This window comes from Sylvia atricapilla, chromosome 16 (assembly GCF_009819655.1).
Source record: "Sylvia atricapilla isolate bSylAtr1 chromosome 16, bSylAtr1.pri, whole genome shotgun sequence".
Taxonomy (NCBI): Eukaryota; Metazoa; Chordata; class Aves; order Passeriformes; family Sylviidae; genus Sylvia; species Sylvia atricapilla.
The window spans coordinates 1,750,515-1,777,475 of NC_089155.1; the positions used below are offsets into that span (position 1 = coordinate 1,750,515).

Consider the following 26,961-nt stretch of genomic DNA (forward strand, 5'->3'; position numbering starts at 1 on the left):
CTCTACTTAAAGCGGGGCCGGCGCGGTAGCTGCCTTCTTGTGCCTGGCTGCCCGCTCCGGAGCTCCACCATGTCGGACCGGTTGCCCTACAAAGTGGGTGAGTGCGAGCCCAGGGCCGGCCCCGAGGGGCTCGGCACCTCCTCCGGGCCGAGGCAAGTGCGGTGTGGGGAGCGCGGCCTCTGCGGCCGTGGCGCCGCGCTGGATGCGGCCGCGGGGGGGAGGATGGCGGGTCCTGCCCGCGGCGGAGCCGGGCCTGAGCCCCCTGTGCCCTGGAGGAGCTACCGCGGGGGAAGGGGGCTCGGGGGCGCTGCACAGCCGGCTTCCCACTCGCGCCTGTGTCGCTTTCCCGGCCCGGCTGCCCCGTCCCTCCCCCGCGCTCAGAGCCTTTGGCGGGAACAGGCTCAGCTCCGAAGGTGGAAGGATTTCCCATCCTGGGGCCGTTGACTCATGTGCCGTGAAGGTTTTGGCGGGTATTTTTGTAGACCTGAAACTTCACAAAGAGCCCTAGTCTTTATGAAGAGTTGGATGTTCTTGGAGGCTCCATTCCAAGAAAAGAATATTAGTCTGTGAGGCTCAGATTCATAAATAATTTACCCTGGAGACTCTGAACCTAAACTGTGCTGCAGGTTATTTTTAAAGCAGCCCTGGTAAAGCTACCAAGGCTCTAACAGGGGTAAGATTAAACCTCCTTCTCTTGATGTATTTGTTTCCATGATCCTTTCCTTGCCTATTTTCAGTCCCAGTGATGTGCTCCAGTCAGCCTTTGCACGTGGAATAGCTTCAGTGGCCTCAGGCTTCATTCTGTAGCACAATGCAATTAGCCTGTCTGTATTAAACCTTGCAGTCTGACTTGGAGTCCTTATGTTCCCCAGTGCTCTAAACACGCGGGTGGGTGACAAAAAAGTGTCTGGCTATGGTCTGAATGGAATGGTGAACTTGTGAAATCTCTCAAAGCATCTCAAACCAAGTAAGAAGGACACTGTGTTGGCTGATGCTGAAGAGTTGATGCGGCTGGGCATTACTTGCTTAACCCTTGTGTTTTTAAGGCTGGGGTTGGACATCCATGGTGAATGCAGTGAGCCTATCAGAAGTTGCTCTTGCTCATTTTGTACTGAACTTTTCTGCTATAGATCCTTTTTACAAAAGTAGAAGTCACCTGGTAACTAAGGTATTTATGGTCACTTAAAATAGTTTTTGTGGCTCTAAGGGGGAAGGACCTGCAGCTTTGCTGTGAGGAGGGGGAGCTAAGTTGGGCACTGGTGCACTCTTAGGGAGCATTCTCTGTGTGAGAAGCCAGTGCCCTACAGCCAACCCCTCCCCACATGCAGGTCAGTACTGTGAAATTCAGTCCCTATAGGAAGCTTTGGACTCTTGGGTAGTGTCTGTAAGAAATGCTTAAGGCTGTGGCTTACTGAATTCATGGGCCTCGAAATGTCTGTGCACTAGATCATAGTTGATTTATACTTGCTTGTAGTAGCATGTGATTTTTTTATAGAGGCTGCTAAATTTGGTCTAAACTTGTGGAAAAGCCTGTGTACCATAGCAAAAAAACAAGGAGTAACTGGAATAGGGTCTGGTTTTCTGCAGTTCTGTCTCCCAGCTGTTGCTGGGTGTTCAGCTGTTGCAGCCAGGGCCTAGTCACAAGTGTGTGAACAGATACCAAGGTCTCAGCTATTCAAACTCTGACACCTGTCCTGCTTCTCTTGCAGCTGACATCAGCCTTGCAGACTGGGGTCGCAAGGCCATTGAGATTGCGGAGAATGAGATGCCAGGGCTGATGAAGATGAGGGAGATGTACTCTGCATCCAAGCCCCTGAAAGGTGCCCGCATTGCCGGCTGCCTCCACATGACCGTGCAGACAGCAGTTCTCATAGAGACTCTCATCGTGCTGGGGGCTGAGGTAATGTGGCTCTGAGTTTTTCTTCAGCTCTTGGGTAATGCTCTGCCAGGTCAGTAAGTGCTCCTGCTTATGTAACACCTTACTGAATCCTAGCAAATGTCTGTACCTTTTGGATGAAGCTGCAGTCTGCAGATGGATGTATTATGTCTTCTCTCCTTGAGCAAGAAGTTTGTTGCCTGCCCTCAGCACCCCTGGAGTGTGGGGTGTATGTGTTCTCTGTGAACAAGCTGCAGCTTTGAGTGCCTGTTGTCCCCTGTGTGCAGTGCCCATGCAGCCATGCTGTGCTTGGGCTTGCAGTGCTGTGGCTGCTCATGCTGCAGTTCTAGGGACTGCCTCCAGCACAGATTAGCCTGCATTAAGAGCCCCACTCTGCCCTGGTAAAGTCAGCAAAATCTAATGAAGTTTTCTGAGAGCTCATGCTGGCCCTTGAGCTGTGCAGGAAAACAACAGGGATGCAGTGTAGCACAGGGACTGAGGGCTGGGATCTGCACTGAATTTAGTGTGACTATGGACCAGTTACTCTCATTCATATTAAAGTCTGAGATACTTAGAAGCCATTTACCATCTTATGTCCTATGCCTGACTTGCTGAATGAAGTCCAGGCATCACGGATGAGTGTTAGCTGTACAGGGCATGAGGAGAGCCAGGTATCTGAGCACAATCTGCATTGCTTATGTGCTGAGCAGGGAGCTGACAGGAATTTCGATTGATTAAGTGTGTATATGACCTGAAGTTCTTTCTTCCTGCAGTTTGGCTGCCCAGAGGTGCCCTATGCGGGATCCTTCTCTGGGAACAGTTGAGAATTGAGCAGTGTCATGCTGATTGAAAGGTGCTGGGAGAAGGAGGATTTTTCTCTGTAGCAGCGAAGGTGTTTTCCTCAAAAAGAGAAGGAACTAGGAACGGACACTGTACCAGGTCAGCCTGGGCAAGGCACATGCTGTTATGCGGGTGTTCTGTAGCCTGTTCAGAGCTGTCCTGTGGCTGCAGATGGTGCAGTTCTGAAGGAGAGCTTCAACGTGGAGGTGCAGTCCTGGCTTTGTTCCAGCCAGTCTATGGAGGAACTCCTGTCCCTCTGCAGGATTTAAAAGGAAGCAGTAGCTGTTGAAATTTGGGAAGCTCCTTGCGGCTTCTGTTGGTTGCTGTATCCCAGTGTGGCTGGCCTAGGAGGCAGCTGTGTGCTTAGTTAAGCATTGCCAAGCTGCTTAAAGCTGAGTGTAACCCCAGATCAGTGTTATATGGGATTCATCCAAGTCATTCAGGGAGGTACCTGCAGAGACTTGGTTTCTCTAAGATGTGGTTGTACCTTTAAAGGTGTGTACTGTTGGGTTAACTTCTTGTCCTGATGCCTGTGGATTAGTTTAGGCTTTGATTTGAGTTTCAGTTCAGCCCTGGTTCATCTGTTCTGTCAGAACTTTGGTGCCAGAGAGGGAGGAATGAAACTGATAAAATCATACCCCATGTAATGAGGGTGTAGCTCACTGCAGCACAGTAGCCTTGTTATCCATTTTTTGGCTGGTTTAACAAGGATGGAATAAATACTCTGTGCTTCAGAGTATAAGTTCTGCATTTGTAACAAAAAATAATCCTGTCCATAACCAGTGATATAAATGCTAGGGTCTGAGCCTATCAGGTGTGCCTGTTATTCTAGGCTCTATGTCACTACCACAAGTCTGTATCAAGTCTGAAGTGTGAACAATATGTGGGTATTCTGTGTACTTTGAATGTCATGACACCTCCTGATGTCATCTCTGCTGGTATGGGGGGAGCTTGCAAAAACCCAAGTGAGGAGGTGCAGCTTTAGGTAATGGATTCTGCTTTCCTGTGCTCCTTCCAGGTGTGTTTCCATGACCAGTGTTGGTAGTGTAGACTGGTTCCTACTGCAGTCTTTACTTTGAAATGTCACTTTTTGTTCACATGAGATGAGTATCTGAAAACAGGCTGGATGTTTTTTACCTTATTGCCCTCTCTACTCAAGCTCTAACCAGTGAACGTGCGAATAGTTGCCAGTCAGCCCTATGGGGAGCAGAGGGTGTGTTGCTCTGGGATGCAGTGCTGTGAGCTGCAATAGGTGTGCAGATCCTTTTCAGTGCAACTCAGCAACATGCTGTTGCTTTTCTAGGTGCCTGAGCCTAGTTATGAAATCTGAGGAAAACACTTAGCTCAGCTGGAAAAGCTTCCATGACTGGAGCACAGAGTGGGAGGTGGGTGAGCATAATCTTAGAGAATGCCTGGATTGAGTGTAATGTTTCAGCTGCATTTCTGACTCTTGTGGGTGCCAGCAGGTGTGTTACTGCATGTCCATACCCTCAATGGATGCTTGCTATAGGGCCAAATTTCAGTTTTCTGAAAATCTGACCATTATTGACTAAAACTTCCCAAACCCACCCTGCTGGGCACCCCTTAAGATCTGGAGTATGCTCTCTGGCTGTCTGGGAGAAGTGCTTGTGAGTAAGGAGATGGCTGAATATATGGCACAGCTAAAGCTCATTCACATTCTCTCCATGTGACATTATTTTCCATGACTTTGTCAGACACCCAGTTCTCACCTTATCTTTGCAGAGCTACTGAAAAAGGCAGGAATCTGCACTAATCTCCTTCTGCTCTTGCTCCCTTCTTAACTTCTCTGTTTGGTAGAGAGTCCCTGATATCTCAGAACTTTGTTCAGCAAACAAAACTTGGTTGTTTTCCAGGTACAATGGTCAAGCTGCAACATTTTCTCCACTCAGGACCATGCTGCAGCTGCTATTGCAAAAGCTGGTATCCCTGGTAAGTTTTCCACGTTCTGGTTTGGCTGAGTTGGGCTGTACTGCCTGTTCCTGCTAAATCAAACTGTGTACACATCAAGCTCTTCTGAACAAGCTTGAGGATAGAAACAGCCCATCAGAAGCAGTGGTTGTTTCAAACCAGGACATTTGCTTCAAGCTGTGTTTCATCAGCCTGTGCACAGGTCTTTCATCCAAGGCTGCTGTTGGCCTCTGTGTTAGAACTCATTAAGATGATGGAATCAGCTGGGTGATGAAATGGAGTGGCTTGTAGGTGTGTGTAGCTGGAGGTGTTTGGTGCTTTCCAGCAAACTGTGCTAAATAGGTTTTGGGAAAGGTAAGGGAACTGCCATGTGCCCTGTCACAGTGGAGGTCAATACCCAAGGTATTTTTAGGCTAGAATTAGCCCAGCTGTGTTCCTGCTTAACATTCCGGAAGTGCTGTATCAGCATGCTGCTGTCTTGTTATTGTCAGGTTCCTGAGCAATTCCTCATGGATCAGTGTAAATACCTGAAGCTGTCTGCTGTGTAAGTCAGCTGAAGGAAATGCAATCCTCCATGCTGGGAGCTGCATTACCTGAACCCAGCTGTTGGCAGAGGCTAAATTTGGGTTCTAGCAGTCTGCTTTGGGAGGGGTCTCTCATTATAATGATACATTGCCACAAGTCTTTCCCTAGCTATGGCACATTCTATGGCAACTGAGTGATCCCTTCATCAGTTCCTTTGGCACTACCAGCTTCAGGCATTGCCTCTGGAGAGGGTTGTGAAAGGGCCATGTGGGCTTTTTAGATACTGGGTTGTCTTCCTCACTGCTTTCAACACCCAAAACTCAACTAAAGAGCCATTTACTGTTTGAGTGTTTGTCGAAGTGTTTGACCTTTGCCCTTTGTATCCATATTTTTGGTACTTGCTCTTTTTGTTAATATTGCAATTCACATACTGAATTTATGAGACCCTGGAGGAATGCTGGTCCTTTGGTGTCAGTGTGAGATCCTGACACACATTACTTCAGAATAGGTAATTGCGTGATTGGCTCTTCATGGCTCAAGGTCAGTTTCTGTGTAAACAGAGAAAACATGACAATTTAGCCAAATGTTGGGATGTGTAAATAATGTGCCCAATATGTGTTTGAATGCCTGAGTACTTCTGAGGATTGAGTATAGCATGAGGACAGTACAGATGTCTGGAAAGACACAAATCCTAGTGGATGCAACATGCCAGTGGTGGCAGCCTGTTGCTGGGGCTGTACTGACATAGAAATACAGCCTAATTAGAGTAGATGAGGCACCTCAGCTTGGATTTTAGTGCTAGGCTAGAGACTAGAATTCAGAGTTGCTGAAGAGTTCATATTCTGTTGCTTAGCTCATGCTGAAGTCTGGTCCCTCTTTTTTGCTGTGCTAGAAAATGCTGTAGTTGTGTTTCATTTGTCTGTATCAATTTGTCCAGTGGCTATTTCTAATGAGTGAAGTGCTGTGAATGTGAGTCTGCTTTACTTTGCTTTGTCTTCTCCTTTTTAACATGGAAGAATAAGGACAATAATGAAGTCTCAAAATTTTGACCACGTTTGTGGCCTGGAAGAGTGATTATTCTGAGGTCTGTTTTTCAGTGCAAATGTCTTTGCTGGCCTGCAGGCACAGATAATCATTTCTCTGTCAGCTGCTACTCGGAGCTGATGAAATCTTCCTTTGGCCGCTTTGCTACATGCTGAGTAAGAAACTGGCTAATGGTTTGTGTTTGTTCCCATGCAGTGTTTGCCTGGAAAGGGGAGACAGACGAGGAATACTTGTGGTGCATTGAGCAGACCCTGTACTTCAAGGATGGGCAGCCCCTCAACATGATTCTGGATGATGGTGGAGATCTTACCAACCTAGTTCACACCAAATACCCACAGCTGCTGAAAGGTGACTTGTGTTTTGTTTTGGCAGGCACAGTTCTGCCTGGGAGGCTCTTTGCGGGGAGGTGTTTCTGCAAGAATTCGCTGCAGGTGTAAAAAGGGGTGGAGGAAGAAGGACAGGCATGTGCAAACAGGCTGTGAAAGTTCCTTATAGTTCAAGACCAGAATCTTTTACCTGCAGGAGTTGTTTCCACCTCTGCTCTGTAGCACATAAGCTGCAATGACCTGTCCTGATCATACTTCAGTGTGCCCCCTTACCTGAGAATGACAAGTAGTTCTGCTGTCATGCCAAAAGCGTCTTGGAAGAGGGTTGTGTTCTAGACATGCTCAATGTCTGTTTGAAATTAACAATTTTACGTTAAAGCATTTCTTATCCACCATCTGAGTGCAATTCTGAATGAAGTCATCACCACCTGTAGCCTTCTGTGGAAAAGGAACAGTTTTCTGCCTTAAATATTCATTCAGTTTGTCAGTGAAAATGCTGATGGAGTCAGGGTTGGGACTCTTGCTTTTATTTGCCTTCAGTGCAAGTTAGCAAAACTGCTCAGTGTAGTGTTGCTAGCATGTGTTTATGTAAAAGATTTATATGAATGGAATTTGACATGACCAGGCTGATCTGTGCCTAGTGAGTATGACGGACTCTCCTTTAGCCCTGCCAGTGTCCATCAGCTGTGCTGCAGCAAGACGTGTGCCCAGGGTTGTTAAAGGGCCAGGGTTGTTTGGTCTGGGATGTGAAGGAAATAGGGTCGTGATACAGTGGGGTGTGTTGGTGCTTTCGTAGAGGGGAGGTTGCTGTAGAAACCTGCTGGATCAGCTCTCCCGACTTGTGCTCGGCTTTAATAGGGAGATAGGAGGAAAAAAAAATCTGAGGGTGGCAGGCTGTGAATAGGGCTGTGTGAGGGGAGTCTGGGGCTCTGCTCGCCATCTGTGTGCTGCCGCAGGTAGGGGCACCAGGAAGAGGGGAACTTTGTCTGTGACAAGCCTCACTTTGTCCTTCATCCTTGGCCTGATGTCACTCATAATCAACACTCAACATCTTTGTGTTATTTAAACTGTAATGAAAGGTCTTAGTTGGTCTTTGCTTAGCTTCTCTTCTGTCAAAGTTCTTGTGGTTTCTGGGTTACCTCTGTGATACTGATGACCTCTTGCTTTTCCCATGTTTGATGCTGAGGATTACCACAATTGATCATCCCTCTCTGTTTGCCTTGTGTTTTCAGAGGCTGAAGAAAGTATTTTCCATGTTCATTCTCTGTTTTGTCAGGTTGTTTCCATGCCATGCACACCTTGGTTAGTGTCCTTGTTCCCAGGGTCTCTGAGCTGAATTCCTTTCACACTTTCAGCCTTCCTGCTGTATTTCTTTTTCTTCTTCAGCCCCTTTCACCCTCATGCTTGTCTTTTGATGCTGCTGTGGGAGGGACTGTCACATACAATGCAGTAGGACAATGGCTCTTGAACTGTCTCATGTCTTGGCATCCATCTGTAGCCTGTCTCTGACAAAAAGCATCCCTGTCTGGTTTGCTTCCTAAATTAATAGAAATTACTCTTCCTCTGGGGTTTTAAAGGGTCTAGGAAGGATGCAACACCTATCAGTGTTTCCCTTCCCAAAATGTATGGCTATCTGCACTGGCTGTAGTTGAAAAGCTCCTTACAACAGTTCGGTAAATTAAGACTGGTCTCTGTAGATGATGGCAAACTTGATCTGTTTTAACTTCCAGTCCGTTGCTCCTTGGAAACAGCAAAACTTCGAGGATGGGACTCACAGAGTAGAGTCTTGATCTCCATAATCTGAGATCTGTGCTTAGCTCTTTGCAGCAATGTCTGCTTAAATGAAGCAGTGTAGCATCCAATTTTTGGTATCTTATAGCTAACAGGGGCTAATATACCCTAAGGGCTTGTGGGGATATCTGACCTCTGTGGAGGTGGAACAAGAGTGACATTGGCAGAGCATGGACAGTGTGTAGATTGTGAGCACAGGAGACATTTTGTCATTAGGCAGCTGAAAATGCCATTTAACATTTAAAGGCTGGATAAGTTTTCTGGGCTAATTTCAGAGGGGATTGTCTTCCACGCTTCAGTTGCTTCTAATTTAAATAGTTTGGTCCTAGTGTGCAGCTAGTAGTTGAAAGTAGTATTCCTTCAACTAGGAGATGTGTTAAATTTGCATGTGGAACTGCTCAGTAAGCTTCCCTTGTTCTAAAGCGTGCCTGCAGTTAGAGGACAGAATGGCCTTTGTACTATTGGCTTATTCCATTAAGCCAAATGTCCTTAATACCAAGATAAATAAAGGAAGAAAGGGGAAAAAAGAGAACTGACCAAAGGGGAAAGGCATCTGTGCAAAAGACCTGTGTGGGGAAGATTGGCTAGTTTGTGATTCATTGCTCAGACTTGCTTATTGCTCAGGTGGGAAATAAAGGGCAAAGCAGGTCTAAGCATTTAGCTTGTCAGTCACAAGGCTGTGTCAGTTTAATTGAAACTTGTCCTTGCTGCAGGCCCTTCTCTGCTCTGCAGTCACTCGGGCAGTGACCATGAGAGGTGTAGGTGGCACTTGGGGCAGCTGCAGAGTGGTTTAGACCAGCTGTAAATAGCACCTGGGGCAGTGCTGGGGCCCCTCCTGGGAGGGGAAGCTGTTGGCATATGGGATGGGAGGTCTGCTTAGTGCCGTGGAAAGACAATCTGCTAAGGTCAGGATTCCCATCTGGAGAGCCTTTGAAGGATGAGGAGTGTGTCTCCTATTTGCCAGATACACAGGAAGACAGAAGGCAGGTTTGAACTGGAGGTTCCTGCCACAACCTCCAAAAGCTTTCCTTCAACGGGATAACTGTACATTTTCAGGCCAGTTGCTCTGGAAAGTGATGGTTTTGCGAGGCTCTTCAGATCCTCCATTTCACTGTGCACAAAGCTGCACTGTGAACTTTAAACTCTCCTCTCTCCTCCAAGCAAGCCCTAAATATGCCAAAGCCTGAATGCATTCCCTTTGCAGGTGACCATCAGGGAAGTGGGGCTCTGTGGTGACACAGAAGGGATGGGGATCAGTCAGTGTTATCATAGAATCACGGAACGGTTTGGGTTGGGAGAGACCTTTTAAAGGCCATTTAGTCCAACCTACCTGCAGTGGGCAGGACACCTTCAACTCAGGTTGCTCAGAGCCCTTATAATGTTCCCAGGGATGGGGCATGCAGCACTTATCAGGGCATCCTATGCCATCTACATTGTAAAGAAAAGCTGCCTTATATCTAGTCTGAATCACTCTCTCTGAATTTAAAATCATCCCCCCTTGTTGCAACAGACCATGCTAAAACAGTGTGTCCACATCTTGTAAGCTCACTTCAGATATTAAAAAGGTGCAGTGACCTCTCTCTGGAGCCTTTTCTTCTCCAGTTAATCAGCCTTTTCTCTTCTGCAGTTGGTCTTATTTCCTTCATGCGCTATAGAGTGGTCTGGGCAGCAATGGGAGGGTGTCATGGCTCAGGCTCTGCTGGGTAATCTGTCAAAGTTCTGCTGTGAAAACCATGTAGAATTGCATTCAGAGTTCCCTGCTTGGGCTTGGATGAGCTCATAGGTGGATTTTTTGAGGAGTGAGGATGGATTTGGGACCAGACTTGGCATTTGTGAGTGAGCAGTGTCCTGGAGCCAGGTGGACCAATTGTATCATGGAGGAGCATCTCCAGCTAGTCCAGGGGAGGGGATTATCCTGCCTGCTCTGGGCTCGGGCGGCCTCACCTTGAATATTGTGTGGTTTTGGTCACTGCAATATAAGAAAAATGTTAAACTGTTAGAGAGTGTCCAAAGGAGAGACACAAGGATGATGAAGGATCTTGAGGGGAAGCCGGGAGGTGTGGCTGAGGGCACTTGGTCTGTTAAGGTGAAGAAGCCTGAGGGGAGAGCTCATTGCAGTTACAACTTCTTGTGAGAGGACGAGAAGGGGAAGACTCTGGTATTTTCTCTGTGACCAGAAACAGGACCCACAGAGTGGCTGGAGCTGTGTCAGGGCTGGGTATCAGGGCAAGGCTCTTCCCCAGAGGGTGCTGGCAGTGCCCAGGCTCCCCAGGGAATGGGCACGGCCCCGAGGCTGCCAGAGCTCCAGGAGTGTTTGGACAGCGCTGCCAGGGGTGCCCAGGGTGGGGTTGTTGGGGGTCTGTGCAGGGCCAGGGGCTGGGCTGGCTCATCCTGGGGGTCCCTCCCAGCTCAGGACGCGCTGTGGGGCCGCGCTGTGGGGCCGCGCTGTGGGGCCGCGCTGTGGGGCCGCGCTGTGGGGCCGCGCTGTGGGGCCGCGCTGGGCTGCCAGCAGAGGGCGCTGCGGTGCCGCGGCCGGGCCGATCCCGATCGAACGGCCCCGAGGGGCTGCGGCCGAGCGCCGTCCGGGAGCCGGGCTGCTGCAGCCTGCCAGGGAGCCTGGCGGGCACAGCACCAGCAGCTACGGAGGTGTGTGGCTCTGAAGCACATCCTCTGATGTTCCTGCAGTTGTTTGAGGGATTTCATCTCTTCCTTGTTCTCGCCCAAGGGTTTTTTAGGTTAAAGCTCTGGGGTATGCTCTCGGCTCCTGGATGAGCTGGTTTGCACAGCATTGACTCCAGCTAAGGTGAATCCTTTAACTTTCCCCACAGGAATTAGAGGTATTTCGGAAGAGACAACCACTGGAGTTCACAACCTGTACAAGATGAAGGCCAATGGGACCCTGAAAGTTCCAGCTATCAATGTGAATGACTCTGTCACCAAGGTAATAAAGACAAAGACCTTCTGCAGTGTTCTGCTCTCTGACTAGCTTGGTGTTGGGATGTTGTCATTCCCATGAAAGAATTCCTTCTCTTGCTGAGCTTCTTCTGATCTGGTTCTGAACAGAGATTTTCACTGTAGTCTACAAGTGAGCCCTTGATTGACAGTGGTCACACAACTGACACCAAAGACGGTGGCAAGGGTCAGCAGTTTATTATCCTAGTAATAAGAAAAAATAAGTATAAAAGTAAAACTTTCCTGCCTTTTCTTTGTGAATACCCAGAAGCAGCATCATGCAACACTAACTCCTTCTCTGCACAACTGGCCAACCCACTCTTTTATAACACACATCCTTATTGGACACAGTTGTGACCTATTAAGGGCAAGGCTGCTTCTACTCTTTGGTAATTAGTACAGCTGCAACTCATCGGGGGTGAGGTTGCCTGCAGCACCATCTCTATTCTCTTACATTCTCCTACACTTGATGTCATTGTAAATGTCCCACTGTCAGGACATCAAGGGCTTTTTTATATGTAAGGACATCCATTTTTTTGCTGTTTAATAATGTGAACACACTTTTGGAGAGCATTGCTCCTGGGCACAGTCAGTACTTGTGTTGAGGAGCCTTTCCTCACTCTGAGTAGCTTAAATCCCCCAGGCAAGTGTCAGGTACCAGCTGAAAAACTGAGTGTGACCTCCTTAAGCTTTTGCTGGTAAAGGTTGGCCTGTGGCTGATGTCTGTAAGCAGCAGTTGCAAAGGGGAGGGCAGGAGGCAGATATTTATACCTTGCTTAGCTTTAGTTCTGGTTTCAAGATAAACCCTGGTGAACTGAGAATGAAGTGGAATGGTGTTTAAAGGGTTTGGCTGCAGATGAATTATAGTGGGGATTAAAGGTGTACTAAAGATTTATGCATCTTGATGTTTTTTAAATCTAGTTACTGACTATTTCAAGTTCCCATATAGACATTATCCTGTTGGATTGGGAGTTTTCATGTTTGGTCTGCCTTCTCTGCAGTTTGCTGCCTCCTTTCTGCCCACCAAGATGCACCTGTCACTTATTCATAGGCAGTGGGCTGGAATCCAGTTAACATTGGAAGAAATTCTTTACATTCTTTTCACCCATGTTTGTGCAGCTTGCATAATAATTATTAGTACTGTTTAGTAGATTTGAAAATTCAGATGTTTCTAACAAAGCCTCTTAGGGGATTTGGGATTCATGTGCCAAGTATTTGTTTTCAAGTACTCTTTGGTATTTATACAGTACAAGATTTGTACTAACCACAGTTACAGATCTCTGGGAAAATGTGCAACTGCTCTGACAAATTCTGCTCTCCTAGTCTGTATTTCCAGTTTGTGCCAGGTTCCTGTGCTAACATTTGGAGAGAGAAGGTGAGCACAGCAGCCAGCTCTTTTCTTCCCCTCTGTCACTCAAATGTATTTTGGGTGAGGCAGGTGTCTGCATCCTACACTCTGCTCTCCTGCCTGCATGGGAATGCACAGACACCTGGAAGGCTTTGATTGCAGTTGGGGGATTTGGTGATGAGGAATCAAATCTGACCATGCTGCTTTCCTCCATGCTGCAAGGAAAATACACAGGACTAGGAAAGAGGGATACCAATTGACACTAGCTCTAGAATTTTAAGGATTGGTAATGCAGTTTTCTGATACATTAATGGCAGCTGTGCCTCTGATAATGTTCATAGGCACTGAGTCAGGAACTTCTGGATCTGAAGTATAATTTGTTACACTTGGGCCAGTGTCTGCCATGGGCAGATTATCCCATTTCTGTTCATACTTACAAGAACTGCAGGTGTTGTGGGTACACCTTCCACTAGACCAGATTGCTGCCTAATCCTAAGATTGCATGTAGCAACACGGTGCTGCGTTCAGTGAAAGGAAGAAGGATTGGTGCCCTGAGGCTGTAGAAAGCCAGGACAGGGTTTGAGACCAGAATTTTGCTGTGAATGGAGATTGTTTTAGTATTGCTTCCTTGGGGAGCACAGCACAACATTAGTAGCCAGATTCTTCAAAAATTCTTGGTCTCTGTAACTCTCCCAATACAGCCCCTCCTTCTGGTCAAAACAAAAAGCCCCAGGAGAAGAAGGAGCATTACACAAATCAGCACAACAAGGTGTGGATCAGTTTAGGAAGGTGTTCACGGGGTGAAGTAATATTTGGTGTCTGACTTAGCAGGGCAGTTTTGATTGGAGGGTCTGGCTGTTAATGTTAGTGATACAATAGGAGGATGTTGTGTGATGGGACATTAAGAGATGAAATCAGGGGTTCCTGCTTGCAATGACCATTATTGTGAATGGCTGCTTGCTGACTTCTTCCAAATCTGAACAATAGTGAGATCTTGACAGTGTTGGGGTAACTCTTCATGGGAGAAGATGTAATTTTGATCTTCTGGGGTTGCAGGAACCAGTCTCTCCAGTTGAGGTGAGCGGCTTGCTGCTCTGCAGGCTGGATCTGTCTTGCAAAGATAAGATGATGTACTGCTGGTATGTTTTGCCATCCTGTGGCTCTTGGTTCAGTTCACTGATAAACAGCATCAGGGAAATGGTGAATATCTGGTTTAGGAACTCAGATGTACATACATTGGTGTGAAAGACACTTGATAAATTCAGGTTATGTCTAACAAACTTTTAGCAAGTCCAAGCCCTGGTCAGTAGACACAATGTATTTGGGAAATACTTTTCACCATGTTGAAGCCTGTGTCTGATACAACCCTGTAGATTGAAACTGGATAAATAAAAACATCAAACCAGGTTGTCTTGTTCCTAATTCTCATGGTAGTTAAAGTATTTGAGTGACTCTTGTAGTACTTGTGTGTAAGTCCATTTTCTCTCTCTAAGGAAATTTCATGTTAGTGGCTTTCATCTGTTCTCTTTTGTCCCTCAGAGCAAGTTTGATAACCTTTATGGCTGCAGAGAGTCCCTCATCGATGGCATCAAGCGTGCCACAGATGTCATGATTGCTGGGAAGGTGGCAGTGGTGGCAGGATACGGGGACGTGGGCAAGGGCTGTGCCCAGGCCCTGCGGAGCTTTGGAGCCAGAGTCATCATCACTGAAATTGATCCCATCAATGCACTCCAGGCAGCCATGGAAGGTAGGAGCTGAAGCAGAGCAGGAATTTGGGTGTCTGACAGGGTCTCTGCATGTCAGTGTAGAGCAGTAAACGAGAGCCGGCCAAGAAAGGTTCAGTGGGTTTCAGCCTTGTCCCTGCCGAGGTACAGTTGAGTCGGGTTTACTGTAGGAATTCTTTCTTTGCAGTTAGGGAAGGAGTTTATTACTAGAGGCCTTGAAGGTGTGCTTCGAGTCAAGGATTCAGAGACCATAGTGGGGTAAGGCTGAGGCATTGTCCTCAAATTGTGTAGTTCTAATCTCCAGGGTGGAATTAAAACATTAGAAAACACCAGGCCTTACCCTTGATAGGTTTTTTTTGAAAAGCAATGCCATATTCTTTGTCTTTCCAGCTGAGTTCAGGGGGTGCTCTGGAGCTGTTCTCTTCTGTGGGTGCTTCATGTAATTATGTCTCTTGGTACTAGTTTTTCCCATTTCTGTTCATACCTGCCAACACCTGTGTAGGTGTTGTGGGTGCACTTCTTTTGCGAATTCGACCCCCTGAATCCAGTGTGAGTGCTGTGCCAGACTATACCTCTGGACATTGAATGCATAGATCCACAGATTTGAAAAGGGTGAGGGATGGATGGATTTTGTGCTATGTTGGTGTGTTTAGCAAGACCAGTATCCCACTACCTTGCCTCATCCCTATGCCAGGTGTGGGCAGAAACATTTGACTCATTCTTTCTCTGTACTTTTCTACTTCTAGTATTGTGTCCCACTTGTTAATAAATGCTGGTGGTTGTGTAGAGAAGCAACTTTTTCTTCTTTTCAGGTTATGAAGTTACAACCATGGAGGAAGCCTGCAAAGAGGGCAACATCTTTGTCACCACCACTGGCTGCACTGACATTGTGCAGGGCAGGTATGGCCAAGCCAATTGCTTTGGTGGAAGCGTGTCTCTACAGCTAGATTTCTTTTTTTAAAATAGAGTCATAACTTGTCAGCTCTGTGATTAGGGTTAGCACACAGTCTGACTTCTGAACATCGGAATTCAGCATTAATTTAGTGAGAAATTATGTTGTTGGTCAGTTTTGTTGGATGTTGCCACCCTGCAGTTGTTCCTGGCTTATGGAATATAACGATGGAGAAACAAAAGCTTCAGAGGGGTAGATTGACTTTTGGAGAATGAGGGCATCAGGGCTGAATTCAGTGTTAGGCCAGACAAATGTGAACAGAAGAGGAGGCAGGTAAAGGTTGAAAGCGATTCCATCTGTGGGTGCACAGAGCAGCTGAAACCAGCCTGTTCTCAATGAACTGCCTGCTGTGTTTGGTTACTGCTTCACAGATCTCAGTTTATAGCTCCAACTCCACAGACTCCTTCCTTTCTTTGCCGTGATGACTGTGTGCCTTGTAGTGGAAGATCAGATGAGGTGGGAGGAGATCAGGCCAGTAGTGTCTAGATATGTAAAACTGCTGGGAACTTCAAAGTCACAAAGAGAATTATTTCTTCTGTATAAGAAGGAGAATAACTACAGATATTTGTTTTGATGAATCAAACAAAATTTTGTTATTTTCCATACTGGGAAAATACTTTCTCTCCAGTAAGTTTTTATATCCTTGAGAAATGTCTTTCCCAAGAAGCTTGAAAGTCTTTTCCAGTAGACTTCCCATGCCTGGAGGGGTTACCAGCCCCATACACCTTGTGATAGTCAATGCAGTTAGTGAGCTGAGCACTTGTCAGGGCTGTGGATTGGAACATCTGCTGAGGAAGAAAACTGCATTGATTAACTATTGATACAACTTTTTTTCTTTTGCAGGCACTTTGAGCAGATGAAGGATGATGCCATAGTATGTAATATTGGCCATTTTGATGTGGAAGTTGATGCCAAGTGGCTGAATGACAATGCAGTGGAGGCAGTGAATGTCAAACCTCAGGTAAGGCAGCCTTTCCACAAGCTCTCCTGCTAGAAAAAAATGGAGGAGCTACTTTGTTTCTACAGAGTATTTGTCTTCAAGTTCTTTGGTGTTTCTAGCTTTGGTCAGAATACAGGGTCTGCTAACCTGGAACAAGCTGCACATGATATTCTTGGGTTGGCATTAAAGCAGTTGTTTCCCGCCAGTGCCCAAGTCCCTCAAGGTCATCTCTAGGGAGTGGTGCCTGGTGTGGGTACAGCTTTCTCCGTGTGTTCATGCTTCCTTGAGACACCCAAGCCTACTTTTAGTGCTGATTGTAGAGACAATTGCATCAAATCCATTCAGCTTTGATGTTTGAGGCACGGGCAGGGGGTTAGCAGATGTGCTTGCTTCAATAGCCCTGTGCTGAAAACAGTGCCATAGCTCAGCTTCAGAAAGCAAGTTAGATGAGAAATACAGAACAGACTATTAGAGACCCTATAAAACTTAAGAGCAGAGCCTGTAGATTGCCTGGTGCCTGACCTGAATTTCCTTCTGTGGAGCTGTTTGCTCATGTACTGCTCTGCAGCAGAACAATCATGATCCTAAGGGAATCTCAATGGAATCTCTTTTGGGATTCTGTCAAGGTTAAAAAAAAAATCACACCTCTTTGTTTTCAGAGTGTGGTGTGTATTTTTTAATCTACCCTGAGACTGAAGCCTCAGGAAAGCCTGTCTGGAGCCCTGCCAAACTTGGGTTTCTCTTCCAGACTTGGTGGCTTCATTTTAGAAACCTGTGTGGGCAGACCAGGCAGGATGTTTTATCCTCAGCTTGCATGTCTGCCATGTATTTGCTTTTTGCTGTGACTGTAGCTACAGAAGAGAAGTCAGAATCTGAAAATTTCAGCTTTTCAACTGTGTCTTAAGGCAGAGAAGCAAAACTGAACTAGATCGAAACTCAGTTGTGACACCAGCATTGAGGGAGAACATCACATAAAGCAAACCAGGCTTTATCTGACTTCATGTGGGACTTCTGGTTACCTTTTGAAGAGGGAGTGTCCTTGCTGAAAGCAGGATTCTGGGGCAGGTTTTATACTTTTTAATAACACCACACCCAAACATACCACTTAGATCTGCATTTGCCCTTCCAATTTTCATAGCTCCCCTGTGACTTATTGGCTACCACATGCAAGTCTTACTAAGCACTTGTGGGAGGTATGTTGGGACACTTTACACTAACCAGGTCTGGATTTACACTCTCAAGTTCTCACTAGCAAGGTTTGTTCTTGCTCATGACCTTCGTGGACCTGACTCTGCTCAGCAGCTCTTGTCCTAGAGGAGCCCACAGGTACCTGCCTGCTTTCTGCTAGCTCAGGTTGTTTTAAAGCATAACCTTGGACTGCTTGAAGAATAAAACACTGTTGAAGGTTTAGTTGGGTGTTAATATGGCACCACACAAACTACCTACACAGAGGCAGTAAATCCCTTTTTATATGCTTTGCTTTGATGAGCCAGTCTGGCATTGATGACAGAGTGCAGTGAGGTGCAGTGTGGTCCCGGTACAAAAACTGTAACAAGTTTCTGGTTTTAAAAAGAAATCAAATTACCTTTTGAAAAGGATGCAACTAGGGTCAGGGTTGTCCATATGGATTAATGGTGAAGAAATCTAACTTTCTAACTATTCAGATTTTTACTGAAACCTGGCAGCTTCTTTTCTGTATCCTGAACCAGGGAGGGGAATAAACTCTTACTACAAGAGAAAAAATCCCTGACTTTCTATGAGATATCTGTCTCTTGATGAGAGGATTAATGCCAGGGCTGAAGGTTGTTAATTTCAATTGGAGGTACAAAGCAATTGAGACCGTGTCCAGCATGAAAGCTTCAGTACCAGTGCTGGGCTGATGGAAGAGATGTTTAATACTTTAATAAGAAAAACATCTTATTGTGCCGTTGTGACTGATGTGTTGTGTTAGAGGACAGGTAAGGAGGAAATAGGCTTATTACTGAAAAGCTGGTAGGTTGGTTTGGCTCTGGGTTTGCACTACTGCCCTGCTTAGCTATGTTTGGGTATCAGAGGCTGACCTGCAGCACAAACTCAACTTGAGAGGGCAAGGAATGGTCATGGTCAGTGAATTTTGGCTCATATATTATTCCCATATGTGAAGGGGAGTGCAGAGCAGGCAGAAAGTCTAGAGCCAAGTAAATTTCAATGGGGAAAAGGAGAGGAGGCATTTGTCTAAGTGTGGAGGGGAGCTTATTACTTGGATAATTTGAATTCTACTTCTGGAGCAGTTTCTTGAGCTTATGAATCAGCCTGTTTATCTGCCTGTATATGAGATGTGTTTCCACAGTACTGACTTAAGCCTCTGCTGGTACCATTACTATTTTGTATTTATTTCTATTTTTTTACATTTTCTATGTTCCTCTGTGCATTGAATGACTTCTGTCAGCACAAGTTGCTGAAGGTGTGGGCTTCTATGCAAGAGCCAGCAGCTGTCCAGGGGCAAGTTGTGTGGGTATTATAAAGGATATAAGATTTTGACACCTACACCACCCAATTCAGACTTCAGAACTGAAATGCTACATTAACTGCTCAACCTGTTCCAGGTAGCCTCTCTAGGCATCACTCCTGCTGAGTGGCAGGAGAAATCAAGGCTGATTTAGAGCTGCTCTTTGATGTGGTTACTGCCTGCGTGTGTTGTGCTGAAATCACAATAATCTGTCATGTGAACCCGAGAAGCAGAAAATGGTGCTGTGATTGAAGCATAGCTGGGACAGGCAGGTGCAGGCACAGACCTACTCTGAAGGCAAAATACGTATTACAGAAAACATGGTTTGTGTTGGTTTGCTCTTGGCATCTCTGCTGAAGTCCTGCACAAGGATGTTTCTTCAGAAGAGAATAGTGTTACAATTGCAGCTTCATCACATGTGGCTTTTAACTTAAAAGGCCAAAGCTTTAAGAACAAATTTAAAAATTGTGTTTTACTTAATACTAAATAACTTTTAGCTTTTAAAGTTTAAATACAGCTGTGGGGAAGGACCTTTTTAGGTCTGTCACAGTTGCTCCGCAGTGCTAGCGGAAGATAAATGGTCTGAAGCATTAGGTTTTGTTGAAGTTGGTTGCTGATTATGTTTTAAGTATTTCCAAAGTGCTCTACTCCCCAATGCTTTGTATGACATGAACAATAAATACCAGTTAATACTGAGTATTCTTGTGACTTACGGGCCATACTGGTGTTTCATTATTGCTTTAATACCGTAATCTCCTCCAGGGTGAAGGCAGGGCAGAGAGGAGCTAGTGAGAGGTAGAACAGAGAAGCAGGGTTGAGATTAATGTTGCAGAAGTCCAGTCTGGCCCAGGCAGTTGGGGCATATGCTAAGTGACATTATCCCCCAAGTTATGTGGCACAGTGACATGATCTGTGTCCTGGGTTATGTGGGACTCTCACAGCTGTAGTCCTGTCTCCTTAGCCCATCTGAACCTGGATTCTCAGGCTCAGAGTCCTGCTATCCCTGGGGTGGCTTGGGGAGGATCATGCCTGTTGTCCCCCAGGAGCAAAGCAGGGTACACTAGGAGCCAGGACAGCTGGTTATTATAAGTATTGGCCTTGCAGAGGTGGGAACAATTCCAGGAGACCTTCAGCAGGCTGAGGGCTCTGGCTGTGTTACCCTGTGTTGGATGGCAAAGCTCTGGACTGCTGCATGCAGAGGTGTTCCCTCTTCCCTGTCATCACACACCAGTTGTGAACTGGGGTTTATTGCTAGCAGCACATTCCATCACAACTGGCTGGGACTACACGCATGTGGAAAAGCCAGGAGAATTGGGGATCTGGTGAAATAAATTAGGGATCTGGTGAAATACGAAGCAGACGCCAAAAGGAGTGTGCTATGAAGCCCAGGGTTGCTGCAGGCTTTGCAAACACCTGGGACAGAGAGAGGAGTGTCTCTGTTACAATTCAAGTGTGCTGTGCTGAGCTGCTGATGGGAGGGAGGCCCCCCAAGCCCCCGTTTGCCCGTGTCTGACCGTGGCACTGCTGCTCCCGCAGGTGGATCGCTACACGCTGCGCAACGGCCGCCACATCATCCTGCTGGCCGAGGGCCGCCTGGTCAACCTGGGCTGTGCCATGGGCCACCCCAGCTTCGTCATGAGCAACTCCTTCACCAACCAGGTCCTGGCACAGATCGAGCTCTGGACACACAGTGACAAATACGCCGTGGGGGTCCACTTCCTGCCAAAGAAGGTGAGTGACAGCCACGCAAAGGTGCTGGTAAGGAAGCCAGCTTCAGGCCAGCTTTCTTTGTGCTTGAACTAATTTTCCTGCTGAAGGTTTTTGTTGTTAAGTGGTTCTGTCCTTCAGAGAGGATGTTTAGCTTTGGATGTGCTGGGTGAGAATGAGCTGGTTTTTGTGTGCAGAGTTGGGATTTGCCTGTCCTGTCACAGGACATCCAGGCACTTTTTGACATATCTGAGAGGCTGGGAAGCCCTGTGCTGCCTCAGGGTATCTGGAAAGTTTCTACCAAACCGGCTTGTTCCTTCTACGAACCTGTCCAGCATAAAAATGTAGTGCGCGGTGTTGAAGCTGAAGTGAAACTGAATCCTTTTTATTGTGGTTGATAGAGTCCTGATCCCATTTGCACCTGAGAGAGCTTATCACAATCTGGTCCTAATAACTTCACAAAGTATTAATGACATTTTCTTGGATTTCCCTTCAGACTTATCTCTGCATTCTTTGTTCTTGGAAAAGTCTGGATCATGTCACAGCTTGAACATTCCTTTTAGAAAATGTAACATGGTTTTAATTTTCCAAAACAAGCCTGAGAATTCGAGATGATTCTTGGAAAAAGGTGCTGGAGTTAAATCCCACTGCCTTTGAAGCACAACCAGGTGTGAGAGTAAATGTGAAAATACTTTCCATTTGGGAAGTAGAATGTGTGTGTTTGGGCTTACTAATGAGGTGTTTCCTGAAGAACTTTAATTTACCAACTCATCAGTTAAGGATCATCAAGCCAAGCATACCAGAAATACAGTGTAGGAGTGGATCAGCATAATGCCACATAATTATCTTCAAAGGAACAGTCTTATTAACAGTTCTCTTGAAAATAGAAGCCCAGTGTTGCTGATAAAATGTGCCTTCATCCTCTCACTGAATAACAGTTTTTAGTAAATGTATTTGAACTGGAAATACATAGAAATGAGAAGTAATGCTCAGAGCAGTTTAACATAAAGCTGCCTGTTAGGGGGAGTGAATGGCAGTTATCTCCTCAGGTTCATCCACTGTGACAAAACACTTCTGACCCTCTGTGCCTCACAACAGAGGGCTTTATTCAAAGAATAAAGCAGTTACCTTGTCAGAACCAACAAAAGAGCTTTCTCTGATAATTTTCTGGGCTAGTGTCTTTCCTTGTTCTGTGCAATTGCTTTGAGGTCCAGGTGTAAGACTTAACAATTACCAGATACCTTACGCTACACTTTCTTTGACTGCAAGAATATTGCTTTGATCAGCCATTACAAACATGCACACATTTCTGCAACATGTGTTTCTGGAAGTCTAGTAAAATGTTGCCTCAAGTTGGCCTGTTTTTCACTTCTTGCATTCGTTCTCACGCAGCTTCAAGTAAACTATGGTTATTCTTAGAATTGTTTGCATTTTTCCTCTCTAGGAGGAGAATGAATGATTGAAGGTGATGTTCACCAATGAGGTCAAAGAGGTGGCTACCTGTGTAGCCAATCTTGACCTGTCTGTAAATTTGTATATATATGGAGTCAGAAAAATAAAGAAAAGCCTTTCCTTCTTCACCTCCTGCTGGCCTGCCTCGTCTTTTCGTGCTCCTAACAGCAGCCGCACTTGTGACCCTCCGTCACAGTAAAACTCTTGTCTCCGTGTTCTTGGCACCAAATCTGTCCTGCTCTGCTTTGATTTTAAGGTGAGAATGTCTGCTTACCTTCATCTAAATTTGTGTGTCTCTTCTGTCTAAATCTTCAAGTCCCCAAGCTGAAGCAGCTGTGAAACAATTGATCTCTGCTTCCACTAGAAAACTGCATCTGAGATTGTCAGGCACTAACTTCCTTTTTAAGTGGGTGGAATCGATCTTAAATTCATTAGAAATACACCTGTGAGAACTTCATACCTCAGTCTAATCAACTAGATAATAATACAATTTCTGACCCTCTTTTTTTGTTTCATGGCATCCTGACAGGATGTACTAGGTCTAAATACTTGCTTCCCTTCTAAACACAGACTTTCCCCTTAGTACTTTCTTTCATGGTTTACCTGACTCTTTGGTGGATTTCATGGTTCACTGCCAGCATTTCAACCATTTCCCCTTAGGTTTCTGATTTTGTCTGGTTGTCTTTGGCTGTACTGGTTCCCACAAGGCAGGTCCACAGTGGTCACTGTGAGCAGGCTGAGCTGCAGTGAGTTGCACTCTGTGCAGATGGAGCTTTTTACCTGGTTCATGGCATGGGATTATTCAGAGTAGTGGCTTTGTTACCACAGGCCCTTGGAGGGAGAAATCCAGGACTAGTTTTTGAATCATTAGGCCCTGCTGGTTCACACAAGCTGCAGGTTTGGTCCTTGATTGTTTTGTTGATTTACTGCTCTTCAATTATATTTCAGCCTTTCATGTCTACTTAACTAATATGAGGGAAATATTGCTGGTCTTCTCTGGAATTTAGACTTACCTTGTATCAGTTTCCTTTGCAATGATTGTCTGTTTTTTGCAGGAATTACAAATGGCCAGACTTGTCCTTGATCCCTGCTTGTGCTGTCCTTTCTACCGCTGAGTATCCCCTGTGGCAGTACATGCCCCTCTGACACAGCAGCTTGTTCACCCTCCTCCTGTTTGTTTTCTGACTCTCCTGTACCTGCTCCTGGAGCACTCAGCTGCTTTCTAACTTACTATATTTTTCAGATTCTTGAGATTACACATTTGCCTGACACCTCTGGGACAGAGAAATCAACCTTTCTGAGCTTGTTGTCCAAAGCCCACCTGGGTTTTATTCTTCATGAAGACAGTGCCAGTAGATATAAGTAGTCTTCCTGAACTGGAGATTCTGGAATGAATTTCATTATTCATGTGCCCCTAAGATGGTATATCTGGAGAGGGCAGGCATTTTTTTCCAGTGTTAGGACTTACATAATATTGTAGGATGACAGTGTAGTATGTCCAGATGTCTTTGTAGTGGAAACTGGGGCTTTATCATTCTACCAAACTGGATATTCTTATGTCCGAAGGGTTTGATGTTTGCTCTTTGCTTGCTGGATGGATGTGAATGTGTAAATGAGGTTGAAATGGGTTTGATTATGAATTATAAAAATTTGTCTCACCTTAACTTGACTCCCTCAAAAGCACAAGGCTCTTCCATGTGAGTGCAGGTCTGTGCTCAGACAGGTGAGAGATGTTGGCAGGAAAAAAGCTGTGTCAATGTAAGTCCCCCTTGGGGCTGCTGTTGGTTTCCACATACTCATTTCTCCCTCTGGACTGTGACTTCCTGAACTAATAGAACTCTATTCTAATGTTCTTGTCTCAATGTTTTGTTTTCCAGCTGGATGAAGCTGTGGCTGCTGCTCATCTGGACAAACTGAGTGTGAAGCTGACAAAGCTGAGTGACAAACAGGCCAAATACCTGGGCTTGCCCAGAGATGGGCCCTTCAAGCCAGATCACTACAGATACTGAGCAGATGGCACTACCCAAAGACCAAAGTGCAGGGATACAACCTTCCAAAGCTCTTGTGTGTGCTGGGCTTCTGAGGACAAGCCTTTTGCCATTTTCCTCTCAGTGCTGCACAACCCCTCCCCTTACCAGGGAACTTTCTGGGCCCTGTCAGTAGAAGAGGATCCCTGACTCCTGGAATTAGAATTGGTTACTTGGCTAATGTCACAGTGAAAAGGATCCTATGCACCTTTTGTTGGTTTGTAATGCTCCAATAAGGGGACCTGGACAGAAAGTGGCTAAATGAGAATGTGTAGTCTTTGAAGAGGCTTACCAGTGAGGTGAGGAACGGTTTCTGCAGGGAGATGCTTTTGCCATGCCCTGCTCCAATCAGGTGAATCCCATTAGGAGACTGGCAGTGTCAGGCCCTCTCCACAACAGTGCCCTGGTAAAGTGTGTATTGTGAAACTGGAGGAAATGGGGACAATATGGGTTGCTTGGTCTCCTTGCTTTCAAATCAACCCAGCCTCCTATGCAGAGATTAGAGCTGGAGCTTTTTCCTAGGTTAATTTACTCCTTTTGTCAGAACAAAGACCATTTTGTGCTTCTGCCATACCAGGTTGAGGAGGGGTGAGGCAAGAGGGACTTGGAGCAGCCTTCAAGTGTGTTGTGAGCAGCCAAGGAGCCACTGAGGGGTGGTTGGGTTTAGGGACCTTGTTCAATCCTCTGCAGACACCAGCAGCACACTACTACCCCCAGCTTGATTTCTCTTGAGTTGTCATGTCTGCTGTGTCCTGTTTGTCACTGACTTCAAGTGCTTTTATTAAAGATCTGACTGTGGCCTGACTAGTTTTGTGCAGTGAGATGTTTTGGGGGTTGCTGTGAGTTTGTTTACCTTTGTGTGATCTTTAAGCTACTGCCAATATTTAATGTACCCATGTGGGATGTCCTCAAGGCAAAAGCCAGTGCTGTGGCTGCTCTGCATCTAGTGCTGGGAAAAGGTGCTCCTCAGGAAATATATGAAGGGCTGAATCTTCCAGGATGGTCACTCTGCCCACACAGAGTTATCTCCATGTGCCGTGGAAACACTTTTCTGCCACTGTCCTGTTCAGTCAGCATTGAACTGCAGACCACCTCTGTTTTTGGATGCAAGAAGATGAAAGGTTTGTAATGATGTTACAAAGTGCTTGAAATTCTCAGATTCATGCCCAAACCTCAGTGAGCAGTTGGAACAGTTGATGTGGAGTGTGAAATGTTGGAGGAGACAAAAGAGATGGGTAAACAAGATGTTGCCCAGTGTTCAGCTTCTTTCATGGTTTTGTTTTGCATTTACCTCTGAAAAGCGCTAATTTGAACTGAATTTGGGTCCCACAGGGGCACCATGAATGACTCCATAATCATTAGTGGTGATAATCCTTTAAGAGAACACACAGCAGTTGAGTACACTAAATGTAGGTTATGTGCATGTTGTGCTTGTGGCAGAGTAACAGTGGTGGAAAATGTCACTGGGGTAAAAGAAATGCAGTAGGAAAATAACTTCTCCTCGTTCTTAGTTTCCACTACTTGGGCTTTGGCTTCTCAACCCATTTCACAGCTGAAATCTGCTATGCTGAAGTAGAAGGCTGTCATTCTGCTCTTGGATCATGGGTTCCTAAAATTAAACTAGGAAGGGTCACCTGGAGGTCTCTGGTTCATCCCTGTCCTCATTCCAGGGCCATGCTGAGATGAACTTTCCCAGGTGAGTTTCAGTTGTCTTGGGACAGATCACATCATCTCCTTAGGCTTCTCTCCGAGAATGTGACCACCCTCCTAGTTCCATCTTCACTACATTCGTGATTCCAGAGACAAATCAGGGAAGTTTTAGACTGCTCTAAAAAGACCTCATCTGCTTTGCAAGGCCCTGGGCCAAGGCATTAAAGTACCACTGTGAGAACAAGAACTGTCCAGTGACTTCCTAGCACAGCATATTTGTTAACCAAACTAATGAAAATCTGATTTGCTCCTGAAAATCCACTACTGTGAAAAAGTTAGCAGTGTGGGATTATGATGGTTTGATTTGATAAATGCAGAATTTATATTTGGAATATATTTATTAGGTCTTGTATTCATTTTCTGCTGTTGAAGAGGACAAGATAAAAAACAGGCCTTAGTAGAACCACTGGCAGAATTTCTGTGCCTCTCTCCCACTGCAGTTGTGGTTTGGTGGCTGCAGCATGGCTAATGCTAACAGGAGTATGTTGAATATTTTTGTTCAGTCTTTTTTTGTGCACTTCACATTCTTTAGGTACTGTTGTTCAGCCTCAGTGGGGTCATTTTAGTTCTTACTGTGGTATGAGCTGTTTGAACTCTTTCTCAAGGGCAATTTAAAATAATCTTTACAGTAAAATGCACAGATTTCTCTTCCATTTCAGAGGCTTTCCAGGATGAATGGAAGACTCAGAAACTTGACTTTTGGTTCAGCTGATCTGCTTTTAAAAACACATATTGTTCCATGTTTTGACTCACTGCTGATTTCTTAAGGTGTGCAATCCACATTACAGCAAAAGTGTGCCCAGGTGGGCAGGGAGGCTGAGGGCACCTGGGCTGTCCCAGGACTGGTGTGTCCAGCAGGACAGGGCAGTGACTGCTGAGGCTCCACTTTGAATCCTGGGGTCAGTTTTGAGATCCCTCACAAGAAAGACATTGAGGGGCTGGAGCTTGTCTAGGGAACAGAGCTGGGGAAGGGGCTGGAGCACCAGGAGAGGCTGAGGGAGCTGGGAAAGGGGCTGAGCCTGGAGAAAAGGAGCTCGGGGGGACCTTGTGGCTCTTCACAACTCCCTGACAGGAGGGGACAGCTGGGACGGTCAGGCTCTGCTCCCAGGGAACAGGGATGGGGCAAGAAGAAATGGCCTCGAGTTGTTCCAAGGGAGGGTCAGGTTGGACACTGGAGAAAATTTCTTCATGGAAAGGGTGGCCAGGCATTGGCACAGCTGCCCAGGGCAGTGGTGGAGTCACCATCCCTGGAGGGGTTCAAAAGCTGCATGGGTGTGGCACTTGGGGACGTGGGTTAGTGGCAAACTTGGAGGTTTGAAGGGGGTCGTTG

The 26,961-nt window shown here is 46.1% G+C and overlaps 1 protein-coding gene across 1 annotated transcript; it reads left to right on the plus strand.

Annotated features, from left to right (window-relative positions):
- Positions 1 to 28: 28 nt before the first annotated feature.
- On the plus strand, positions 29 to 24,725 carry AHCY (adenosylhomocysteinase). Its single transcript, XM_066330540.1, has 10 exons — positions 29 to 97; positions 1,710 to 1,900; positions 4,591 to 4,666; positions 6,410 to 6,562; positions 11,160 to 11,272; positions 14,171 to 14,378; positions 15,168 to 15,255; positions 16,151 to 16,268; positions 20,272 to 20,466; positions 23,772 to 24,725. Exons 1-10 carry the CDS (start codon positions 70 to 72, stop codon positions 23,901 to 23,903), a joined length of 1,302 nt encoding a protein of 433 aa, XP_066186637.1. The 5' UTR covers positions 29 to 69; the 3' UTR covers positions 23,904 to 24,725.
- Positions 24,726 to 26,961: the final 2,236 nt, after the last annotated feature.